Source organism: Phyllostomus hastatus, unplaced genomic scaffold (genome assembly GCF_019186645.2).
Source record: "Phyllostomus hastatus isolate PE091 unplaced genomic scaffold, TTU_PhHast_1.1 phas_scaffold_317, whole genome shotgun sequence".
Lineage (NCBI taxonomy): Eukaryota > Metazoa > Chordata > Mammalia > Chiroptera > Phyllostomidae > Phyllostomus > Phyllostomus hastatus.
In genome coordinates this window covers 2,351,764-2,372,706 of record NW_025334023.1, presented here as the reverse complement: position 1 = coordinate 2,372,706, position 20,943 = coordinate 2,351,764, and the positions used below count along the sequence as shown (strand labels likewise).

Sequence of the window (20,943 nt, the reverse complement as noted above, 5' to 3'; positions counted from 1 at the left end):
TACTTACAGCCTCTCCAACTCCTCATATTTCTGTTGTCGGCTGCCCTTTGCGTTTCTGTTACCATCCTGCGGACCTTGTTCCCCTTCCGCGGGCTCCAGCCCCCACTGTCTGGCCCCGCCCACCTTCCGGGCTCCACTCCCTCTAGAGCCGCGCTGTCCGCAGGGAGCTGTCTGCCCAAGGCGGCTGTGAAGCCCTCGAAATTCGCTGCTTCGCAATAAGGTGTGGTTTGTGTGTCAGATACACACCAGATTGCAAAGCAAAGATACTAATGGCTCATTCATCATTTTATATTGATTGTGTATTGAAATGAAAATATTTCAGATATTGCCCGGGTTAAATAGAATGCATTATTGATATCGTTAAAATTAACTTCACCTGTTTGTTTTCAATTTTTAAAACATAGTTATTAGACAATTTTAAATTGCATGCCTGGCACACACTTGATTTCTGTTGGATAGCACTGCCTCTGGGGCTTCAGGGAGAACTGGACGGGGTGCCAGGCCCCTCCCGCCCCACTTCACCTGCTGCCAGAGAGAAGGCACCTCGAGGGGAGGGATGGCCTGTCCCACATACACAGCGCCAAACAGAGCTGTTTCGAGGACGGACGGACAGACGACCAGGGCAGAGGCTCCTCAGGACGCCACTATCCCACCTTTTATTCAACAGATGGATGTGGGTGGAGACACAAGGACAGGACAACAGCCAAGTTTCAATAAATAAGAACAAGGATGACGGGGTGGGGGGAGGCCGTGCCTGCACAGCCCCGCATAAATAACCAGGTTGCTGAACTGGGGTGGAGACAGGCTGGGCTGTTGCCCGCACCACCCAGGCCAGGGACAGACACCGACACCACAGGGACACGCACCACCTGGGTCGGAGGTGCCTCTCCAGCCTGTCACACGCCTCCCCCCGGAAGCTCCTGGCATCTTGGGGGCGGCTGGGCAGGCTGGGGCTGCAGCACAGTCCCACCCAGGTCAAGTCTGTGTCTTCAGTTTCAGTAAAAAGAGCGGGGTGGGGGCAGGCACATGCATGAGACCCTCTGTCGGCAGAACCATGGGTGGGCAGCCCCTTGGGGACCCTGAAGATGGACACCCTGGAAGCAGCAAAAATGAGGCCAGGTAAAGCTACTAGTGGGAGGGGGTGGCAAGGAGACAAGCTCTCCCCCCACGTGACCCAGCCCAGATCCTGCAGGGAGCTGGAGAGGCCCTGGGCACTGAGACTTCACAGTCAGAAAAATTTGGACCCAGTGATGGCCAGGGACTTGCCCAGGATTAGAACCCAGGAATCCAGACTCCCAGCCCACACACTGTGCTGCCCCTAGAGGAGGGGGAGGTGCATCTGCTGGAGGGCCCTGTACTGAGGCAGGAGGTGGCTAATTACCAAGGTGTGGGGCCAGGGGTGCCAGGCAGAGGGCCCCTTCCCACCGTCAGGGCCTAGCCTCCTGGTGGTACAGAGGGTGCTGTGGGCTCCTCGGATCTGACCAGGGCCCAGGGTCAAGGGCATCCTGCAGGGAAGGAACTGGGCAGCAGGGATGGGTGGGACTTTCAGCTTGCTCCCGGACACGGTGCCTGCCGGCCTGCCTCCTCACTGGGGCAGACGCTCCCGCCTCCAGGCCTTGGTCTTGCTGTTCTGTCTGCTGGGCCATTGCTGCTTGATCCTTCCGGGCCCAGCTGCAGCTCCACCTCCTCCAGGAAGCCTTCGGAACCTCCCAGGACAGGCCTGCGGTGTTCTCAGACAAGATTGTCCGTCAGATGACCAGGTTGCTCTCACTCAGCCGGACCACATAGCGGTTCTCCTGGGGGACAGGAGTGAGGGGCCGGAGCTCAGTCTGGGGGCTCCTGGGCTCCAGGAATGTGGCACCCGCCCAGGCCCCCCACACCCCCACCCCTGCCCCATCTGCTGTCAGGGTAGACACCTCACCTCAGCCTTCTTCTCTGCTGGGGGCTTTGACCACTTAGTATGGCTTCCACTACTTCCCAGCAGGGCCCGCTGCTCGGCGGGGGGGCCGGGTTGTGAGGAGTCAGTGAAATCAGCCCCCGAGGGCCCCGCCTCCGTGATGGTCTTCACCTCAGAGGCCAGTGAGTTTGTCCGCTGCTCGGGAATCCGGGCCACGCGGAACCTGTGAGGAGAGGCAGTGGAGTCATCCCCGTCAGAGGAAGGACCCAGGAGCAGGAAGGCAGTACGGCCAGGGTCACACGGCAAGTTCGTGGGTCGGAGCCTGAGTCCTTCCCGAGCCTTTTACCCACGGACGAGCCCCCAACACCCCCGACCCTAGGTTGCAGCAGGCCCTTGGCCCAAGGCCCCCGGAGTGGTAAGGGGCCAGGACCCTGGGGGCTCAATGGCTCCAGGTGGGACAGCACGGCTGAGTGGGCCTGCCTTCTCTGTGGCCACGCCCACTGCCCAAAGAGGCACACCCAGGCCAGGAGGGGTGGGCCATCACCAAGCAGAGTATTCAGAGCTCAGCCCCGAGGTCCCTGCTTCCTCGCCCCAGTCATGTCTCCCCCTGAAACCTGCCGTGTCTGTGCCCACCTCACCTGCCCACAGACAAGATGGTGATCTCGCCCTGGCGTCCTGCCTTGGCCCCGGCCTTGGGAGCCCTGGTGGGGTTGGGCAGGAGTCTGGGAGCAGGAGTGGTGGCAGCTGCAGCTTCAGGGGACAGCAGCACCTCGGGCCACTTCTTCTGGCTGCAACGGGAGCAGCAAGGGCCAGAGAGTGAGGCCAGACCCTGCACGGTGTGGAGGTGGTGGCGATGCGGACAGATGTGCGGCATGCTGGGGGGTCCGGGCGGCAGCCTATGGAGGGCATGGGGGGCAGCGGTCACTGGTCACTAGGCTAGGCCAGGACCAGGAGAGGACACAGGAGGTAGTGAAGGGGAGTTGGGGTGACAGGAGAGGGAGCACACCCAAGTGGTGAGTCCCCAGGAGGCGGCTGATCAGCTGGGTGTGGGCCCTCCTCACCCACCTGCCCTCTCACCTGGGTGCAGGCCCGAGGCTGGTCTGCACCAGCTGTCTGCTGTGATACTCCTTCAGCAGCTCCTCCAGGGCCGCCGCGTTCTCTGCGGACAGCTGAGGTCAGGATCGGCTCTGGGCCATGAGGGGCACTCCCCGGGACCCCTGCCCCAGCACCGATGCCCCTGCCTACCCGCCACCCCCTCCCTGCCTGGGCCAGGTGCCTTTTCTTCCACCCAGCGCCACCCCACTCAGGCAAGAACTGGAGGAAGAGGGGCAGCACCATCAGCCACGCTAGTCTGAGGACCCGGCTGGCTCGAGGGGACCTGGCGGGAAGCGCAGAGCCTGATGGGATCTGCCCCCTGAGGCCGCCTCACGGGCTGTGCCTCCTTCCTGGGCGCAGGGATGGTCACGCCTTCCCTCACCTTTCTTCTCCGTGATCAGGCGCACCAGGACCCCGATGGTGTCCTCGTTGGCGTCCTCAGCCCGGTAGGCGGCGCTGTTCCCTGGGGTCAGAAAAGAAGGACCATGACTCTGGGGAAGGGCGGAGGGAGCTCCAGACTCTCGAGCTACACCAGGCTGTGGCGGCAGAGGGCGCACGAGCCTCCCTAAGAGTCGGGCCACAAGCCTGGGTGTTTATAAACCTGCTCCAGGCCGCAGCATCACCACTGCTCCTGCACCCAAAGCCCCACTTCAATGTAGGCCCTTTGCAGTGTCAGGGCCACCCGAACTCCACAGTCCCTGCAGAGGCAGCGTGTGGGGTGGGGGGCTGCCTCTTCTGGGGCTTGCCCTCTCCACTCCTCAGCCAACTCCTGCAGACTCGGCCAGTCCCGGGCCTGTTACCTCCCTGCCTGCCATCCTGTCTCTGTAACTAACAAAGGGCTCTTAGCACCTAAACTTCAAAGGCATGAAAATGGGCCACGTGGTCAGTCCCCTGCCAGCAGCAAACAGAGCTCCTAGGACTTGTACCCAGGCAGCAGCCAGTAGTTTGAGTTGGTCCTGGGCTAGGAAAACAAGGGCAGCCCCAGGCGAGCTGGCCTGAGTTTCCACTTCCCTGCCTGCCCACAGCCCCTGCCCTGCCTGCCCCTCTGGACTTCAGTGTCGGGAGGTGGGCAGGGCTCCGGCCAGTCCCAGGCAGCCTGGGGCACTGGTGTGGGAGGCGCCAGTTCAGCCGGGACTTAGCCACAAGGTTCCTGGGGGCAATAAATGTGCACGTAGGGCCCCTGTGAGGAAATGCCAATGACATTTCCTGGCCTTCAGCGTAGTGGGTGGGGAGAAGAAAAGGGGGCCCAGGGCTCTGGGGTGGGAGTGGGAGGAACATGTCTCCCGCTCTGGTTCCAGGACTCGTAACTCAAACCACAGCCTGGAAACCTCAACCTCTGCTGGTGCCTACCCAGGACAGCTGCCCTGCCAGCCCCTTGGGCCAGTGGTCAGAGGTCACTTTGAGTAAGGAGGAGGCAGTCTGACCCTCGACCCCCACACAGCTACAGCCCTGAGGAGTCCAGACCCTTACAGGCAGGCGTGGCCTCACCCAGCATGGGATCCCACTAAAGCCACTAAACGTGCCTCTGCTCTGCCCTCCCCCACCTCGGGCCACCTCACTGTCCTTCCTTCCATCCCGTCAGTTTGCAGTGTCCCCCTCTGTGGCTGGCATGCGGCACCTCCAGGAACCCCTCCTGATCTGCCCTCTGCAGGCCTCCCCCAGGCAGACCCTCCAGGCCACGCAGGTTCCCTCGGGTGGCCTCCAAGCTGGGCCGGGCTGGCTGGCCCTGCCCCCCGGCCTCCCCACCAGGACCCCAGGCCGGGCCTCACCGCTGCCTCCAGCTCCAGGGCCGGGCCCAACTTCCTTGTGGGCAGTGCAGTGGTAGCCCTTCCGCTTGAGCAGGTTACACACCAGGATGCCCAGCAGCCCCATGAGGCAGAAGATGGGCACGATGGCGATGACCGCGTACTGGGCGGCCGTCTCCTCGGGGCCGCCGGCCCGCGTGCCGTTCCCAGGCTGCCGTGTCTCCCTGGTGCTGCTGGCCCCCGCTGCCACCTCCACGCCACGTCGGGTCCGCCATCTCCGCTCTGAGCACCACGGAGGACACATGCGGGGAGGTGAGGCCGAGGCAGAGAGGAACACACACACAGAGACCCGGGGCCCACGTCAGGGGTGTGTGTGTACGTGTGTACATGTGTACCTGTGTACGTGTGCGTGTGCACGTGTGTGTGTGGCAGGGGGCTGATGCGTCCAGAGCCGCCCATGCTGGGGAAGCAAAGGCCAGCTCACCCCCAGCCCCTGCTCTGACCTTCTGATGAGTCAGCCTGAGAGAGGCATCCTCGGGGCCCCGGGAGGGTCAGAACCTTGTCCCCCGTGCGCCCCTCCTCAGGCTGGGGCGCAGGGGCCACCTGACGGTGCCTGCACGTGTGCCTGGCCAGGGGCTCTGGGTCCTGCTGCCCACGCCCGGCCTGTGAATGAGCTGCCTCAGAAGGTGACTTGACCCAGCGGGCGAGAGGAGGTGCGTGCGTGCGTGTGTGCGTGCGAACTGATGTTCCCACACCATCTGTCTGGGTGTTTTCAAGGGGACGAGGCTAGAGGACAGACAGGTCAGGGTGTGAGCCCTCCAGCGTGGCTGCCACCTGCCGGATGGTCTCTGGCACTCAGACACAAAGAGGCCGACACACAGCCAGCGGGACAATGACATTTCCTGCTGGACACTCTCCCGCTGTTCGCCACCGCCACCACAAGCTGAGGGAATGAGGACCCCACGGCCTTGGATGGACACTGTGGGGGTCCCTGGGCTCAAGCTCACCAGACCCCCCATACATACCCTCACCCGTCGTAGCCCCCACCGGCCACTCACCGTCACAGCCACGAGGACCCAGAGGTGTCTGGAAGCATGGCTGGCAGGGAACATGGGGAACCTCTGAAGGAGCAAACCGCCTACAGGGGAGGAAAATGTCACTGAGACCAGAACCTTCCCCCAGAGAGGCTGGACTCCCTACCAGACACACACACCAGTCCTCACCCACCCGTTTCACAGATGGGGGGCTGAGGCCTGCTCAGGGGCAGGGTGAGGCTGGGACCCCAGGACCCAGAGTCCTGGTCACTCAGCATGAGCCCCCACGCACCACCCCGTGGCTCACCCAGGCTGGCAGTCTCCACATCGTGTGTCTTGAATCGCTGAGCCCGCCCGGGCCTCCAGCCTCCCTCGAAGGCTGCAGCGGGAGTGGGGCTGGCATGGGCTGGAGCCCCATGAGGCGGAGAAGGTGCCCGGCGGGCAGGACCTGCACAGTGAGCCCTGCCCCGGGTCCTGCGGGAGGGAAAGGGTGAGAGCGAATGCAGGAGCCAGGCCAGGGCCCTGGGAAGTCTGCCCCTGGCCCTCAAGAGCCTTCCCAGGACGGGCAGGTGGGCGGGGCGAGCTCACCAGGTCGGGCTCCTCCCCGGGCGGGCACTGCCAAGGGGCCGTCGATGTCGGTGTAGCCAGAGGCCAGGGCAGCAGCTGGAAGGACAGCGGGCAGGGCAACTGAGCAGGAAGCGCTGGGCCGTGGCCTCCTGGGGCTGCCCACCCACCACCCACTCCTGACGCCCGGGAGCGGGGGCCGAGGACGGCACAAGGCCCCGCCCCCAGGCTTCAGGGACGCCCTCTGACCCCACTCCCTCACGCTGCAGGTTAAACCCGCCCGTCCCAGACCTGCCGCGTGGCCATTGCCCAGGCAGGGAGGGCACCGCGTCTGCCTCTGGAAAGAGCTGGAAAGCCCCAGACAGGCCTGGTCGGGAATGCAAGCCCCTGGGTTTCTGAGTCACTCCCCTTCCATCCTCCAGGACGAGGGGAAACGCTTCCGAATTCCTCTCTGCCTGCTGCCTGGCCCCCCACCCCCACCCCCCAACCACAGCTGGGCCTGTCATCAGCCTCTGCTCCTCGCCCCCGGGCCAGATCCGCAGCTGCCGCTTCCTATTCCGGCCGCTGAGTCTCCAGGACCACGTCCTGCGGAGCGCCCCTGACGCCCGGCCAGCCCGCGCACACCCCTGCACCCCCGGGGCCTGCGGCGTCCCCAGGGAAGGGCCTCCTCGGCCTGTGTCCGCAGCCCGTTCCGCGGGGAGCTCTCTGCTTCCCTTTCCAGATACGAAGTGTCTGCCCTGAGTCCACCTGCTCCGGGGGGACCGTCCTCTGATTTCGCTCCGCGGGCGGCGGGCACAGAGCAGAGCCAGCCGCCCGAAGGGCGGAGGGAATGCCACACACGAGGCTCCGGGGGACCCCTCAGGCCCCAGACCCGGCTCGCAGCTCCAAGACCAGCGTGGGCCCAGAGGCACTTCCCCGGGTCAGAGCGCGTCACGGGAAGAGCTGAGAACCGGCCGGCCCGCCCGACCCGACTGGACCAAGCTGGGGAACCGAGCAGCCCCCACACTCCACCTCCTGAGGCCTGGGGCACAGGTGTCAGGACTCGCTCCTCTGGCATCCCCGCAGGGCCACCCCCAACTCACCACGAGGAAGCAGGGCAGGGGCCAGTGTGGTGCAGAGGTCAGCTTCATCCTCAGGCCCCGTGGTCCCCAGCCTATAGGGCAGACGGAGGGGGCTCAGCAGGAGGCGACGCCAGGCCTGCTTCCAGCACAGCCTGTGCTCGCCGCCGCCACCCCTCGCCCTGCACGCCGGAGAAGAGGTGGGGGCCCCGTCTGGGACCAGCCTCCCAGGGCAGCTCGACTGGAGGGGAGCAGCAGGACCTACCAGGCTTAGGAGGCTTCCTTCCCCTCCCCTGAGCAGCCAGGTGCCTGGGGCCTGGGCAGGGGGCCCGGGAGGAAGGAAACCGTGACTGCGTCCCTGTCCCCGTCCCCAGGGGATGGGGTGTAAGAGAGCTTGCACTCCCCCACCCCCATGTCCCAGGCGCCCGCCCCTCAGAGCTCCCTGCGGCCGAGAACACGCCCACCCTCCTGCTCTCCACCCTCGCCTGTGTTCCTGCTCCAAGGGGGGCCCTGCCTCCCACCTCCCAGAGCTCAAGACAAGCCTCTCTTCCCAGAAGCCTCTCCAGACCACCTTCCCCAAAGCTGGGCTCGGCCCCAGACGTCCCCGCCTGCACCACCCTGACTCCATCACAGTGTCCCCTGCCCTCCCGTGTCCCCGTCCTCGCCCCACTGCCCTCTCCACAGAGGACCGGGGCGGACCCCGCAGGTGGCCGCCGTGGCCAGCACGCAGCGTCCCATCCTCTCTCGGGTGCCTACTGTGTGCCGGGCACAGGAAGTAATCGGAACATGAACAGGATGGACAGCGTGTCCCTGTCACCAGGGAGCTCGCACCGTACAGTAGACCGACGTCCCAGAGACCGAGTGTCCCCCTGCAGTGGGCGCCGGCCCGGGGCAGAGCCCTCCGGCTGGGTGCAGCCTCCTCTGCAGCCTCCCACCAGGGGCAGGGTGAGCGCAGCAGAGGGAAGGGTCGGATCAGACAACAACAGGGGCCCTGGCAAAACCAGGGGGTTCCCAGCGAGGGGTTCCCAGGAGGCCTGGCTTCAGGCTCAGGAGGGCGAGGGGGGCATTGGAGAGCCAAGCCACAGGCCCAGGGCCCCCAGCAGGTTGAGGGGACCCTGCCCGGAGCCCCAACCCCAAGCCGGCTGAGGCCAAGCCCCTGGGGACAAGTGCTGCCGGCAGCAAAGCCCAGGTCACACGAGGGCCCCTCAGCCTGTGGGTGGCCTGGGCTTCCCACCCGGAAAAGGAGCCAGAGGAAAACGATCTGCCCTCGCTGGGTGACAGGCCAGGGGCTTGAGTTACACACCCCGGGAGGGGGAGGGGCGGCGGCCACACCACGGGACTCTCCAGGTCACTGGCAGTGGCTCTCAGCCCCAGGCCAGCTCGGGGGAAAACCTGGGACAGAATGTCGGGCCAGAGCAGAGTGGAGGCTGCGCCTGGCAGGCGGTGCCCCTCAGCTGAAGTCCTGGGGCCCCGCTTCACCGTGCCCCACCCCCTCTGCCTTGTCACAAGTCTTCCTTTCCAATTCCCGCCTCAGAGTGGACCTTCGCCCGCCTGCGCAGCTCCCCCTCAAGCCCACCTCCCCACAGCCCCCTGCTCCTCACAGGATCTAACCCACAGACCCGCCCACCAGCCCCAGGTCCCCAGGCTGGTCCCCAAACCCTGCCCGGTCCCCAGACCCAGCAGCCCTCCCAGTCGCCAAGGCAGTCCTAGAGGGCCACGGCAGGAGTGAGACGGAAGCTGCACTGAAGCCACAGAAGGGACGCCCCGGCCCACCCCTGGCCCGAGGGGCACCTGCTGGGCGACGGGAGCCCACGGGGAGGGCCGGGCAGCTGCTCATCCCCAGGCAGACGGGGAGCTGTGATCCCCAGGCCTCCAGGCACAGAGCGAGAGTCCGAGGGCCCAGGTGCCAAGCCAGCGCGGACCCATGCACTCAGGCATATTCGCAGACGCGGCTGCCCCGGCCCTGCCGCCTTCCAATTACCTACCTTCTAATTACCCCAAACCCGCACTTACTCCAGTCTGGCCCCCAGTCTCTGCTTACGGCTGCTCCCCGGCCCCACACTCGGCCGAGACGGAGCCCCCAGTGGGCCTGCCCGGTCAGGCAGTCGCCAGCCGGCCCGAATGCTGTGCACCCGCAGACACACCTGCAGCTCTGGCCTACCCCCCCCCCCACCCGGCACCTCCCCCTCACCAGGAACCCACCGTCTAAGCCCTGAGCACTAGAACCTCCGCCAACGAGCCAGTTCAGACGGAAGCCCCTTCTGCAGACCGACCGGGTGGGGGTCTGAGAAGGCCCCACCTGAACCGCTCTGCCTTGTCCTAGAGGCCGAGTCGTCAGCGACTTCCTGAAGCTCCCCAGAGGGGGCAGGAGGGCCGACCGAGGCCCTGAGGAGGGCTGAGCCCACAGCCACCAGCCTCCTCTCCCCTCCGGGTGCCCCTGGCCCAGGAGAACCCCATGGGGCCCCAGGGCAGAGAAGGAAGTTAGCTTCGAGGCCACTCCTCCCTGAGCAAAGCCTCCTCGCGGGGCCCCACCAGCTCCCCGAGGGACCAGCCCTGACCTCACCTCCCCAGGTCCCGGCTTCCTCGTCTGCAGCATGGGCTATCGCCTCCCCAGCCAGGCCGCCCTGAGGTTTACATGAGGTGAGGAGCCTGAAGTAGGTCGTGGGAGTTCCTCCCAGCCCCTTCTTTCCTGCTACTCCTCCTGCCCGGGCAGGTAATTAAGCATTTGTTTGCCCGCTTGCTTATCATTGGCCCCCCCACCAGACAGCAGCAGGGCAGGGACGCTGTCTCATGCACCACAAAGCCCTCCGGGCCCACGTCTGGGCAGGAGCGCTCTGCCACGCAGGCCCACGGAAGCAGGGGCTTCCTCACATGCAGCCCACCCCTGCCCTCCACAAAAATACCCGAACAATCAGAACCAGAAACTCCCTGGAGGAAAGCCAGCTAACAAAGCCCAGACCAGGGCCCCAGGCCAGAGGCCCGAGCACCGGGGAGGTGCAGCCCCAGAGGCCACACAGAAAGAGGAAGCCGTGCCGCTGGCGGCCTCGCCGCTTCCCCTTTCCCAGCTCTGCAGCGGCAGCGCCCAGCCTCTCACCAGCCTCCTGTCAGCGTCACCAAATCCTGAAGGTCTCCCAGCCCCGTGCCCACCCCACGGCCTCCAGTTCACCCCACCTGCAGCCTAGGAGCCTTGTCTCATGATCCGGCCGCACCCCCACCCCACCCCACCCCAGCTACCCTGGGCCCCGCTCAGCCCCCACAAGTGCCTCGCTCACCCCAGTGCACTGGTTGGTATCTGTTTCTTCTGCCCAGAAACCCCTCCCATCGGCGGGGCAACACCTACTCTTCCTTCAGAGCTTTCAGCTCAAAGTCACTTCCTCTTGGAAGCCCACCACCACCTCCCCTTCTGCATTAATCATCCTGCACCGGGCCCTCCTGTCCGCGCACCCCATCCCCACTGGCTGCTGCCCTCCGGGCCCAGCGCCCAGCACCCAGTGCCCAGCACAGGGCCCCGTGCGGGTTCGTGGGGAAGTGTATGTGAACTTAGGAGGTGCGGGGCTGGGGTCAGAAAAGGCACTCTCAGGAGAGGGTGCAGCTTCTGCCAAGGTTGGGAGGGCCAGAGAACAGGTGAATGGTTAAGGAGCTCAGAGGCTGGGGTGAGGGGGGGGGTCTGAACCTGGACCTGAAGCCCGGGGCTAACGAACGCAGGGAGACCGCCCGGCCTGCTCCGCTCTGCTCCTCGCTGGCTGGCGCTGCGGCCCGGCCCCTCGCCCACTGCAGAGGGCAGAGGAGGGAATTCACAGGAAATACTCCGCACAAGACCTGGTGCAAAGTAGGCTCTCAAATAGCAGTTGCTGTGCCTCAGTTTCCCCATGTGTAAATTGTGAGGGGAAACAGCATACGCCGACAGGCAGGTATATGGTGTAAATGAAATTCTCCTATATTTATGTGTCCTGTTGGCGCAGAGTCCAGTGCACAGGAAGGGCCATTAGCCGTGGTGAGAATCTGGGAGGGAGGAGGGTGTAGGTAGGGAGGGGCGTCTGGGAAAGCGGGTGGGCAACGCCCAGGTCACACACACCAAGCCCAGCTGCAAGCTGAGAAGCTGCACTCCCCCCAGGACCTGCAGGAGCCTGGACGGGTTGGCAGGGGCGGGGCCGGGACGGAGTAACTGTGTCTCAGAGGGCTCCCTGCCAAGGGAAGCTGGGGTGGGAGGCGGGCGCTCACCTGGGGCAAGGAGGGGAGGCAGGTAGTTTGTGTCCCAGCCACAGCTCTAGGGCCTGAGGTCCACCCTGCCGCCTCCAGAGGCTGGGGTTGCCTGGAGACACAGCTGGACCCGGCCCCCTCGGCCCCTCGGTGGCGGCTGCACCGAGGCAGGAAGACAAAGGCCGCCCGTCAATAGAGAAATCCAGGTTAGCGAGGAGCCCGGTGGTTCCCTGGCAACTGGGGCTGAAGTAGGGCAGTGCCCACAGTGGCGGCGGCGAGGGCGGCTAGGCTCTCCTCCCGTCCTCCTCGCAAGGAGGGGAAGTGACCCTCGTGCCTGTGGGCCAGGCCCTCGTCCTGAGTCACCTCCAGTCCTCACAGGAGGGGTGAGCATCCCTGTCTCACACCTGGGTAAACTGAGGCTGTGAGGGCTCACTGCCTCCCACCCTCCCCGGAGCCCGGCCCTGACACACGGCACGTGCTCTCAGGGCATCTGCCAACCTGCGGGCAGAGGCCAGGCAGCCAGTGGACGCAGCAAGCAGGGGCTGTCACACGGCACCCAGAGGGCCCAGGGAGAAGGGTGCTGTCCCACTCCAGGGTCTCTGGGCATCTGGGGGTTCCCTGTTTCTGTGCTCATTCATGCAACACCCCCCCCACCAGGGGGTGCCAGCTCCAGGGGAAGGGCACCATGAGGAGGAGGGAGCCCAGGGAGGGCTGGGAGTTCCTGGGGGAGGAAGCAGAGGTCCCAGGGCGAAGGCCCACTCCCCAGGGCTGCTCACAGGCTGGGCCCAGAGTCTCCTGGGCGGCCTCAGGGCCCCTCAGTGAGAAGGGCCCCTACTTCCCACCCCCACCCCAGCCGTGTGCAGCCTCAGCATCCCAGCTCACAGCCCTGCAGTGCGGACTCCATGCGTGCTGACCCCCAGTCCTGCTCCCTGGCCTGCCCCCAGGGGCTGGGCACGGTTTCCCCTCAGCGGGGTGCGGTGGGTGGGTGAGGCTGAGGGACTACGTGGTTCTGAGGCTCCGAAAAGGGCTGAGGCAGCCAGACGGGCCTAGCCAGCTTGTCCCGGTCTGGGGGCCGTGCAGATCGACCCCTGCCCCTTCTCCGGGCTGAGTCAGGGGCTCCGGGAGCATGGTCTACAACCAGACAGCTGTCTCGGACAGCGCTGGGACTCCCCACCAGCCTCACTGAGCGCTTACTGCATACCTCCTTCCCTTCCCAGGCCGGTTCACTGGCCCCTCACAGGCAGGGCCCCAGGCTTCACAGTGAGGACACTGAGGCTCAGAGAGGCTGAGTGGTGCTCTGTAACATCTCGCTGCCGGAGGCCACAAGGTCGGCCCAGCCGGAGGGGAGTGGGCAGCCGGCCCCTGCCCCCAGGCCTGGCAGCGCCCAGCGCCTACACCCCTGCTCTCCCACCCCCCCCACCCCTCAGCGCAGTGGGCTTCCTGCTCCGGCCAGACAGGGGGCTGGGCCGCCCTGGGCTGTCTCCCTTGGCCCCCATGACAGGATGGCAAGGGGCCTGGGAGGCCCAGACGGTACCTCACTGCCCTCCCACCTGTGCTGTTGCTTCCTCCTCCTCTGAGAAGCCACCTTTGCCTCGGCCACACAGCTGGGGACGCGTCACTAAGGTGCCAGGGCGACCCAGAGCCTGCTCAGCACAGGCCTTGCTCTGTCACTCGAACCGGGCTGACCTGGCTGAGGATTAGCGAGAGACAGGGCAGACGGCAGCCCCGGCCTGCCCCGTGCTCCGTCCCCTCCAGACCTAGTGTGCTGGGGCGGACACCTTCCCCCCCAGCCCCGAGCGACCCCCAACCACACCCCCGAGCTACCCCTCACCAACAGAGCCTGAGGTCTGGGGTCAGCCTGAGGGCAGGAGGGGCGGGTGCCAGGCTCCGGGGCAGTCACACCTGGGTTCAGCTGTGGCTCGTCACTAGCAGTTCTGTGACCCTGAGCAAATCACTCACCTCCCTGGGCTTCGGAGTCCTCCCCTGCAGACAGAGGTGCTTGTCCCTGCCTCTGGGGGCGCTGAGGGGTAAGCGGAGCCACTGTAAACAAACAGTGCCGGCTGGGGGCGGGCCAGGCCTCTCCCGAGGACTGGTCCTTACCACAGCCCACGAGGAGCCGGGCTGAGAATGGATCGGTGTCCAGCCAAGGTCACCCAGGGGCTTGGGAGTGGGCAGGGGTGCTTCGGGGGACCCAAGGTCAGTCCCAGTGGCATGGGGGGAGGAGCCTGGGCCTTCCCAGGAAGATCCTGGGTGTCCATTTCTCAGCCCCATATGGGCTTGTGGCCATCTGCTCCCAGGCCAGCTGAGTCACAGGCAGGTTAGGGAGGGGTGCTGAGTGGTCGGCACCCAGCCCCACGTCTCCGAGCCTCAGTTTCCTCCTCTGTAATTTTGGGCAATGGTGCCTGCTCAGCTGACCTCCTGGCGTGCATGGAGGATCCAGAGCTCACAGGGGAACAGTGGCTCTTTTTACAATCAGGCCTCAGCCTGAGAACCACCTCCTGCAGGAAGTCCTCCTTGTCAGGTGGACCGTCCCCTCCCCTGGCCCCATGGGCCATCGTTGTCTGTGGTCGCCCCCAGGGGAGGGAGGCAGGGGGGCACATGCAGGAAGCTGGGTCCGCTGCAGGGCCAGGGGCTGGGGGGCCCAGGCCCGTCCCCGAGCTCCCTGCTCCTCTGCACAGTGAGGGTGTGCAGGTCCCAGCGCATGTCCCTCCTCCTGGATGCCCCCCCCACTCAGACCCCGCCTCCGATTGGCTGCCGAGGCCCCTCCACCGCTTCCCGTCTGTGCCAAGTAGCCAGGGCACACACTCAGGGCCACATGGGCAGTTTATTTATAGAGCTCTCATCTTTCCCAGGGTGGCCCAGGGAAGAGCTCTGGCCTTCCAGGCGGACAGACCTGGGTTAGGATCCCAGTGGCACCAGGCTCGTGCCAGCCCCTTCCTCTCCGGGCCTTCTTTCCCAGCCTGGACCTGGAGGGACTGCGGGCCCTCTGGGCAGAAGGCTGAACAGGTGAGAGCCTCAGGTCCTCACCCTGGGGCTGGACACACAGTGGGGACACAGCATCGGCTGCCTCTTTTCTTCCCTGCCGCCCTAGTCCCAGCTGATGGCACCAAACCTAGGCCCTGGCACCCAAGGGCTCAGCACAGAGAGGGCGCTAAGTTCTACCAGAGACCACGTCCCAGCGCCCAGGCGAGCAAGCACGGCCCACCAGGGTGTGCCACCGTGCGTCCCGAGTCCCAGCACCGAGTGGGAGCGGGGCTGGACAGGTCCCGGGTGATGCTGGGACGAGGGCCAGCCCCGTGGCAGAGGGCGCCTGGCCGCACCCAGCCAGGCCCAGCGCTGAACAGCCCCTCCATCATTTCCTCCCCCGCCGCAGGCAGCCGGCCTGCGCCCTCTCGGACGGATGGTCGGTAGGACAGCCCTCACCTGGGGTCTGGGTGTGAGCCTGAGCGCCAGGCTCTGGCACCGGTGGCCATGTGCCTCCATCTAGGGCAGGTCCCCTCTCCTCTCTGAGTCTCAGCTCCCAGTAAGCAGCGTGGGAAGGGGCAGGGGTCCGCATCAGCGCTGCTCGAGGATCCCTGTGCCCGGGGCCTGGCGCACAGCAGGGCTCTGCTGGGAGTGTCCTGGGCTGGCCCAGAGTGAGGGCCGTGCCTGAGGAAGACCCAGGGCAAGCCCCAAACTCGCCCTGCCCACCGCGTGGCCTTGAGTCTTCACCCCAGGCCCCGCACAGAGACCCTGCAAACCCCCTTGTGCACCCCAGCACACAGGGACAGACAGGGCAGCAGGAGCAGGCAGGCGGTTCCCAGAGGTGGGGGGGACACCTGGCAGGTGGACTGCAACGATGCAGAGGGGCTCACATTGGGCGGGGAGGGCTTCCTGGGTGAGTGGGGCTGGGGCTGCACCCTGAATGGCCAGCAGGGTTCTAGCAAGAACGGACAGCGAAAGCAAAGGCAGAGTGGAGCCAGCATCCTGCAGGGAGAGGTGAGGGTGAAGATGTAAAGTTCAGAAGCGTCTTGAGAGGGAAAGACCCGATGCTGGGGTGTGGCGAGCAGGAGATACTTTAGAGGCAGAGACAGTTGCTGTGGGAGGGTGTGGGGGAACTGGAAGTGGGGGCAGAGAGGCCAGAGCTGGGACATGAGAGGGAGCCCTGGTCTTGTGAAGGTGCGTCCGGGCTGCGCCTGGGAACACGTGGGGGACCCGGCAGAGGTGCCCTGGCTGGAGGGGAGAGCCAGAGCATCAGGGTTCTGGGGTTCTCGGCTAAGTCTTTTGCTTCTCCGACCCTCAGTCTCTGCCTCTGTAACGTGGGGCTGGGCCCACGAGCAGGGGCAGGGTGCTCCCTGCCCCTCCGCGCCCTCAGCCAGACAGACACCAGCCTCCACCAGCTATCACACCAGGCCCAGGTGGGGCCGCACATGCAAACCCAGCCCGGCCCACTGTCATTCCTATCATCCCAGGAGACCCAGTTCCCAGAAAGGTTTGGCTTGGGCAGGGCACAGGCAGGGATGGGCCGGGGGGCCTCCCAGGGCTGACACAGGGAAAGGAGATTAACCCTTGGTTAACCCTTCCCATCTCCCCCCTCCCAGGCCCTGAGCTATTTCCACCTCTGAGCTGGGGATGGAAATAACTCAGGCTCAGCCCCAGGAGACCAAGACAGCTATTCTGATCAGGCCCGCGAAGCACAGCTCCAGCCATTCCAGAGAGGACGGAGGGACACCCTGAGCCCCAGCTCCAGCACTCGGCCAGGCAGCAGCAGCGGTCAGAGCCAGCAGGGGCCTCAGGGGAAAACAGGGAGGCCAGGCCCCGAGAGGGCGGGGCACAAGCTCAACGTCACTCCCCGCCTGCTCCCCGCCACAGGGTGAGGGTGGACTTGGGAGAGGGACCGCAGGGCAACTCTGGAGAGGGGGACAGGGCCTCCTAGGTATGGTGAAGGTCAACGGGGACTCTCAGTCATCCTCACCACCCCGGTGGCCTGGGCCGTGTTGCCGCCCGCCGACACTCTCCAGAGCTATGTGGCCTGGTCCCAAAACCAACCGCAGGCTCTAGAAGGCAAGATACAGGTCTTTCTGGTGACCTCTGATTAGGGGTGGGAGTTGGGGCGGGGAGAGAAGAGGAGAAGGAGGAGGAGGAAGAGCGGGAAGACCACAGAACCCAGTTTCAGACATGTGTGCAGATGCACACAACACTCAGAACTCACAACGGCACACGCTGGCAAGGCCACGCTTGCTGGCCTGGGTTGGAGAGAAGGAAACCCAGCTAAGCCGTGAGCAGCTCCAGGCATACCTCGTTTCACTGTGCTGTACAGGTGCTGTGTTTCTCACAAACTGAGAGCGAGACCCTTCACCAGCAAAAGCATCCGGGCTCGCTTCACTGCGATACTGGCTTGATCACGGCAGGCCGGAGCCAAACCCGGAATGTGTCCGAGGTTTGCTTGTGTTGGGAAGGTGGGCGGCCCTCTCCAAGCATCTCACAGGGCTTCAGGGCCAGAAGACCCGAATTCCAGTGCCGGCACTGTCCTGACTCTACGTGACCTTGGGCAAGTCACTTGCTTCACTGAGCCTCAGTTTCCCTCTCTGAAACACTCACACTCTCAGAACCACTGTGCGGATTCGACGAGGGTGTGCCTTAAGTGCTGCATATGCCTGTCCTCCCACCCTCGCCCCCGGCAGAACGCAGTCCACATTTTCAGAGACTATCAGTGGAGGACGGAACTTCCAGATCCTTCAGCGGGGGCTCCCTCACCCCTCCTGGCCTGGACCCTGCATGAACCTAACCGTGGCAGTGGGCACCTCCCACCGGCCTAGCCCAAATGCTGAAGGGCCCCTGCGCCAGGCTCCATATCAGAGACCACACTCACGGGGACAAGTCCACGCCCTCCCTGCTGGTGCGCAGAGAGAGGAAGGAAGGAGACCTGGGCCAGAGAAGTCAGCCCCTCTGTCATCAGCACCTACCTGGGTGTAGCCCCTGGGCCACAGTGTCCACAGCAGACAGCCTACCCCACCCCCAACTGCAGTTTTTCTGCCTGAGGAGAGGAAAGGGAGAACAGAGGCGGTGAACCCCAAAACAACAGAGGATCCCGAAGTGATGATGCATGGTCCACTCACAGCTTGACACCTCGGTGTGCAGATGGGGAGACTGAGGCCCAGGGCGGGCAGAGTCAGAGCGAGATGGTGCCCGGGCCCAGTGAGAACACAGGTTACCAGGGGAGCAGAGCTTTGCCAGGCCTCCAGGACATGTGTGTGTGTTGGGAGGTGGACTCTGGGGCTACCTCAAGGCCTCCCAAGTGCTCCAGAGGCGTGGCCCCACCAGATGTGGCCCAGCCGTGGCCCCCTCCCTCCACCAGGGCAAATCACTAAGGGTCCACCCACCACACTAAACTGAGCTCCTGAGCAGCGCCCTCTTGAGGAAAGTCCTGGAGAGACCCTTATCCCCTGGCTCCCTGTTCCTCCCTCAGAGCACCCCCCATCTGCCGGCAGGGTTTTGAGGTCCCTCCTCCTTCCTCCACTTACTCATTGCCCAGAGGCATAGACACGCGCGCGCGCACACACACACACACACACACACACACACACACACTACTTGACCCCACAAACACACTTTGTCTCCAGTGATTCTCGGCCGGGTCTCTGTCACCTGGGGTTCCTCTCTATGTCACACACTAAGAGCGGCCCTGGGCCTGCTCTGGTCACACCCTATGCCACACACACAGTGACCCCAGTGACGCGGGGTCTCACTCACAGTGGTCCGGGGTCACTCTCACACACACACACACACTCTGCCTGTCACAAACACAGAGCCCCTCTGTGTCTCCCGCTCGGCCCCGCGTCACCGCCCAGTGGCAGGACCACACATTCGCCTGGGCTGGGCCGCCTCAGGCGCCGTGTCACCCACAGTCACGGGCTGACACCGTTCGGACTCCCCCCATTCGGCTGCCCCGCGCTGCAGCCGCACCACCCCGCACCCGGTCCCGGGCCAGGGGCATCTCCGGGGCCCGCCGGCTTCTCACACAGCAAGTCCCGCCGCTGCCTCGACACTGCGCGCGACTGTGCCTGGAGTCGGGCCGGAGGACGCGGAGGTCCCGGGGAGGGACTCGGGGACTGGCAGGAGCCGGGGCGCGGAAGACTCCGGGACAGGACGCGGGGGCGGGGGGGCGTGGGGCTGCGGCATCCGCCGCGCCGCTGAACTTCCTCAGACGAGGGGAGGCAGTGGGCGCCACTCGGGTCCGCATCCCTCTGGCCCGGCCGCGGGGTAGCGAACCCCGGGCTGGGGCTCGGTGTGCCCTCCTTACCTGGCAGCCCGCCGCAGCTCCAGCACCTCAGCTCCAGGCGGCTCCGGCCCCCCTCTGTGAGCGCAGCGGCAGCCGCCAGGCTGCGCGCCTTTTGAATGAATCGTCTGCCTCGCCGGCACAACCCCACCCCCACGGGTGACAGTCGCGGGCCCCGCCCCCGACGTCAGACAGCGGCTCGCGTCCCCCCCTTCCCCTGGGGCCGCGGAGGGGCTCTGGGTCTCTCGCCCCGCCGCTCTGCTCTGTGTCGCCACCTCTCACATCCCCCGGAACTGCAGGGAACAGCGCGGAAGAGGCTGGGCGTCCAACCAAAAAAGAAGGGGTTGAGCGATGCAAGATAGACTGGAGACTTAGATGCAACTAGGGGTTCCGTCACTATTACCAGTGCCAGCGGGGCCCCTTCCTGGGTCTCGTTCCCTCCTGGAAATTGGCAGTCAAGGAGAATGACTTCACTTTGTCTTGTCAATGAAGTCCAGGCCTGCCCCTAGAAACCCCCACCTAGAAGGTGACAGAAGTCCTAGTGAATATGAATCTGTAACAGAGGCCCACCTGGTGGACTCCTGCACATTCCTCAGGGCCCAGTCCAAATCGCCTTCCTCCAGGACACATTTCCTGTCTCCATTCCACCCATCCCTCTCTGCCAGGTTAGTTAGTCCTTCCTTTCAGCAGAACAGGCAACACACTGCTCTCCCTTCCTTACCATAAGCTGTCCCATCCTGCCGATTCCCATTGCCAGCCATTAGGGTGCCCAGCAGGGCAGTGACTAGAGACTCCAGGGTAGCATCCACACTGTGTTCCCAGTTCTGTGAATCGTGCCCCCAGAAGGTGTGTGATGCAGTGGGCCAGGACCACAGGCAGCAGCTCAGCGTCCAGAGTGCCCCCCACTTAGTGCCATTCAGAAGATCCCAGGTAGCTCTCCCGGGGCAGCAAGGTTGGGAAGGGAGGGCCTTCTGCTGGGGACAGAGGCCTGGCTGGGATCAGAATAATCACAGCTGTGGCAGAGATGGAGGAACATAAATAGTCTATTGGCGATAGATTGTTGGGGGAGGTAAAGAATCCAAACCAAACTGAGTCATAGAATCCGAGCTGTGAGGTGAGGGGGCAGGGAAGATCAAGTCCCCTGGGTCTGGGAGATTCCAGGAGAATTGAACACCTGCAGAGGGAGGAGGGGATGGAGAAGGGTTTCCATTTCTCTAGGCCTTGCCTGGGTTGTGGGGGGAGGGCAGGAAGAGCTCCAGGTCACTGAAAGTGTCATGGCCTCAGCCCCTTGTATGTCACTGGAGACCCTCCAGGGTCACATACCCCACATTCAGGCCCACAGAGGGAGCCCAGAAAGGACTCATGCTGGGGATCTGGTGAGGCGGCCAGAGCATCCCAGGACACCCACCCTTTTCCTGCAAATGTTTTCTTTGTAAGTGTACCCAGTTCCAAGTTCTGGAATTCGTATAGTAGCATTTCATATGCCACTCGACAGATCAAATGGGGATACGCTTTTTGGCCAAGCAGCACTGGCTATTAATGGAACGTCCTGCAGAGGGCCCGGCCTGCCTATACTACCAGTTCTTTGTGAGGCTTTGGTCTAATCCCCACCCTCCTCCATTCCCCCATGTGAAACTTAGAGTGACCAATTTGTTGCCTGAGGTTGCTCTAGTTCTCCGTGGGAGGATGTGGTTGCGCGGCCTGGCTGAGTGGTAAGGGTGGGCAGCAGTTTACCTGAGCCAGGAGAAAGGATCAGGGATAAAGAGACTGAGGCGGTCCCTCCTGTGGTTCTGGCAACTCGGAGCTCTCAGGCTGCAGCTCCAGAGGGTCAGGTCCCCGGGAGCCACAGCCTACACACAGCCCACCCTCACACCTTCGGGTTATAAGGGAACCTAATTATTATTTACTGCCAGCTCTGACTCCCGAACCACAGCAAGCTGCAGATGGGGCCCTGCCCAACAACAGTCTGGGAGCATCTAGCCACCACAGTGAGGAGACAGGGCAGGAGCTGTGGAGGCCACAGATTTAGATTGGCTTTTTATGGAGCTTCGAGAACCACAGGCTGGGGAACAAAGCACTCTCAGAATCACAG

General features: G+C 64.4%; 1 protein-coding gene across 12 annotated transcripts; it reads right to left on the bottom strand.

Annotated features, from left to right (window-relative positions):
• Window positions 1-633: 633 nt before the first annotated feature.
• RELT (RELT TNF receptor) lies at window positions 634-18,988 on the bottom strand. Of its 12 annotated transcripts, none has more exons than XM_045818273.1 (11): window positions 18,876-18,988; window positions 7,418-7,488; window positions 6,360-6,434; window positions 6,079-6,245; window positions 5,796-5,875; window positions 4,762-5,019; window positions 3,375-3,455; window positions 2,975-3,056; window positions 2,536-2,793; window positions 1,922-2,120; window positions 634-1,796 (listed from the first exon to the last, which is right to left on the bottom strand). In XM_045818273.1, the coding sequence occupies exons 2-11, from the start codon at window positions 7,463-7,465 to the stop codon at window positions 1,749-1,751; spliced, it is 1,296 nt and encodes a 431-aa protein (XP_045674229.1). In that variant the 5' UTR covers window positions 7,466-7,488; window positions 18,876-18,988; the 3' UTR covers window positions 634-1,748. The 12 variants fall into 12 exon arrangements, with proteins under 12 accessions (XP_045674229.1, XP_045674227.1, XP_045674225.1 ...); XM_045818271.1 differs by lacking the exon at window positions 18,876-18,988 and adding an exon at window positions 17,539-18,406 and having other exon boundaries at window positions 2,536-2,685; XM_045818269.1 differs by lacking the exon at window positions 18,876-18,988 and adding an exon at window positions 17,539-18,397.
• Between the last annotated feature and the right edge of the window lie 1,955 nt (window positions 18,989-20,943).

Excerpts from the sequence above, each read along its gene's own strand:
- RELT (XM_045818269.1), bottom strand. The coding sequence starts at position 17,680 with ATGCATCATCACTTCGGGATCCTCTGTTGTTTTGGGGTTCACCGCCTC. Across the intron at positions 6,246-6,359 it reads CCGGGGAGGAGCCCGACCTG|GACCCGGGGCAGGGCTCACT; the intron begins GTGAGCTCGCCC and ends TCCCTCCCGCAG. Across the intron at positions 3,456-4,761 it reads CCCTGGAGCTGGAGGCAGCG|GGAACAGCGCCGCCTACCGG; the intron begins GTGAGGCCCGGC and ends TTCTGACCCCAG.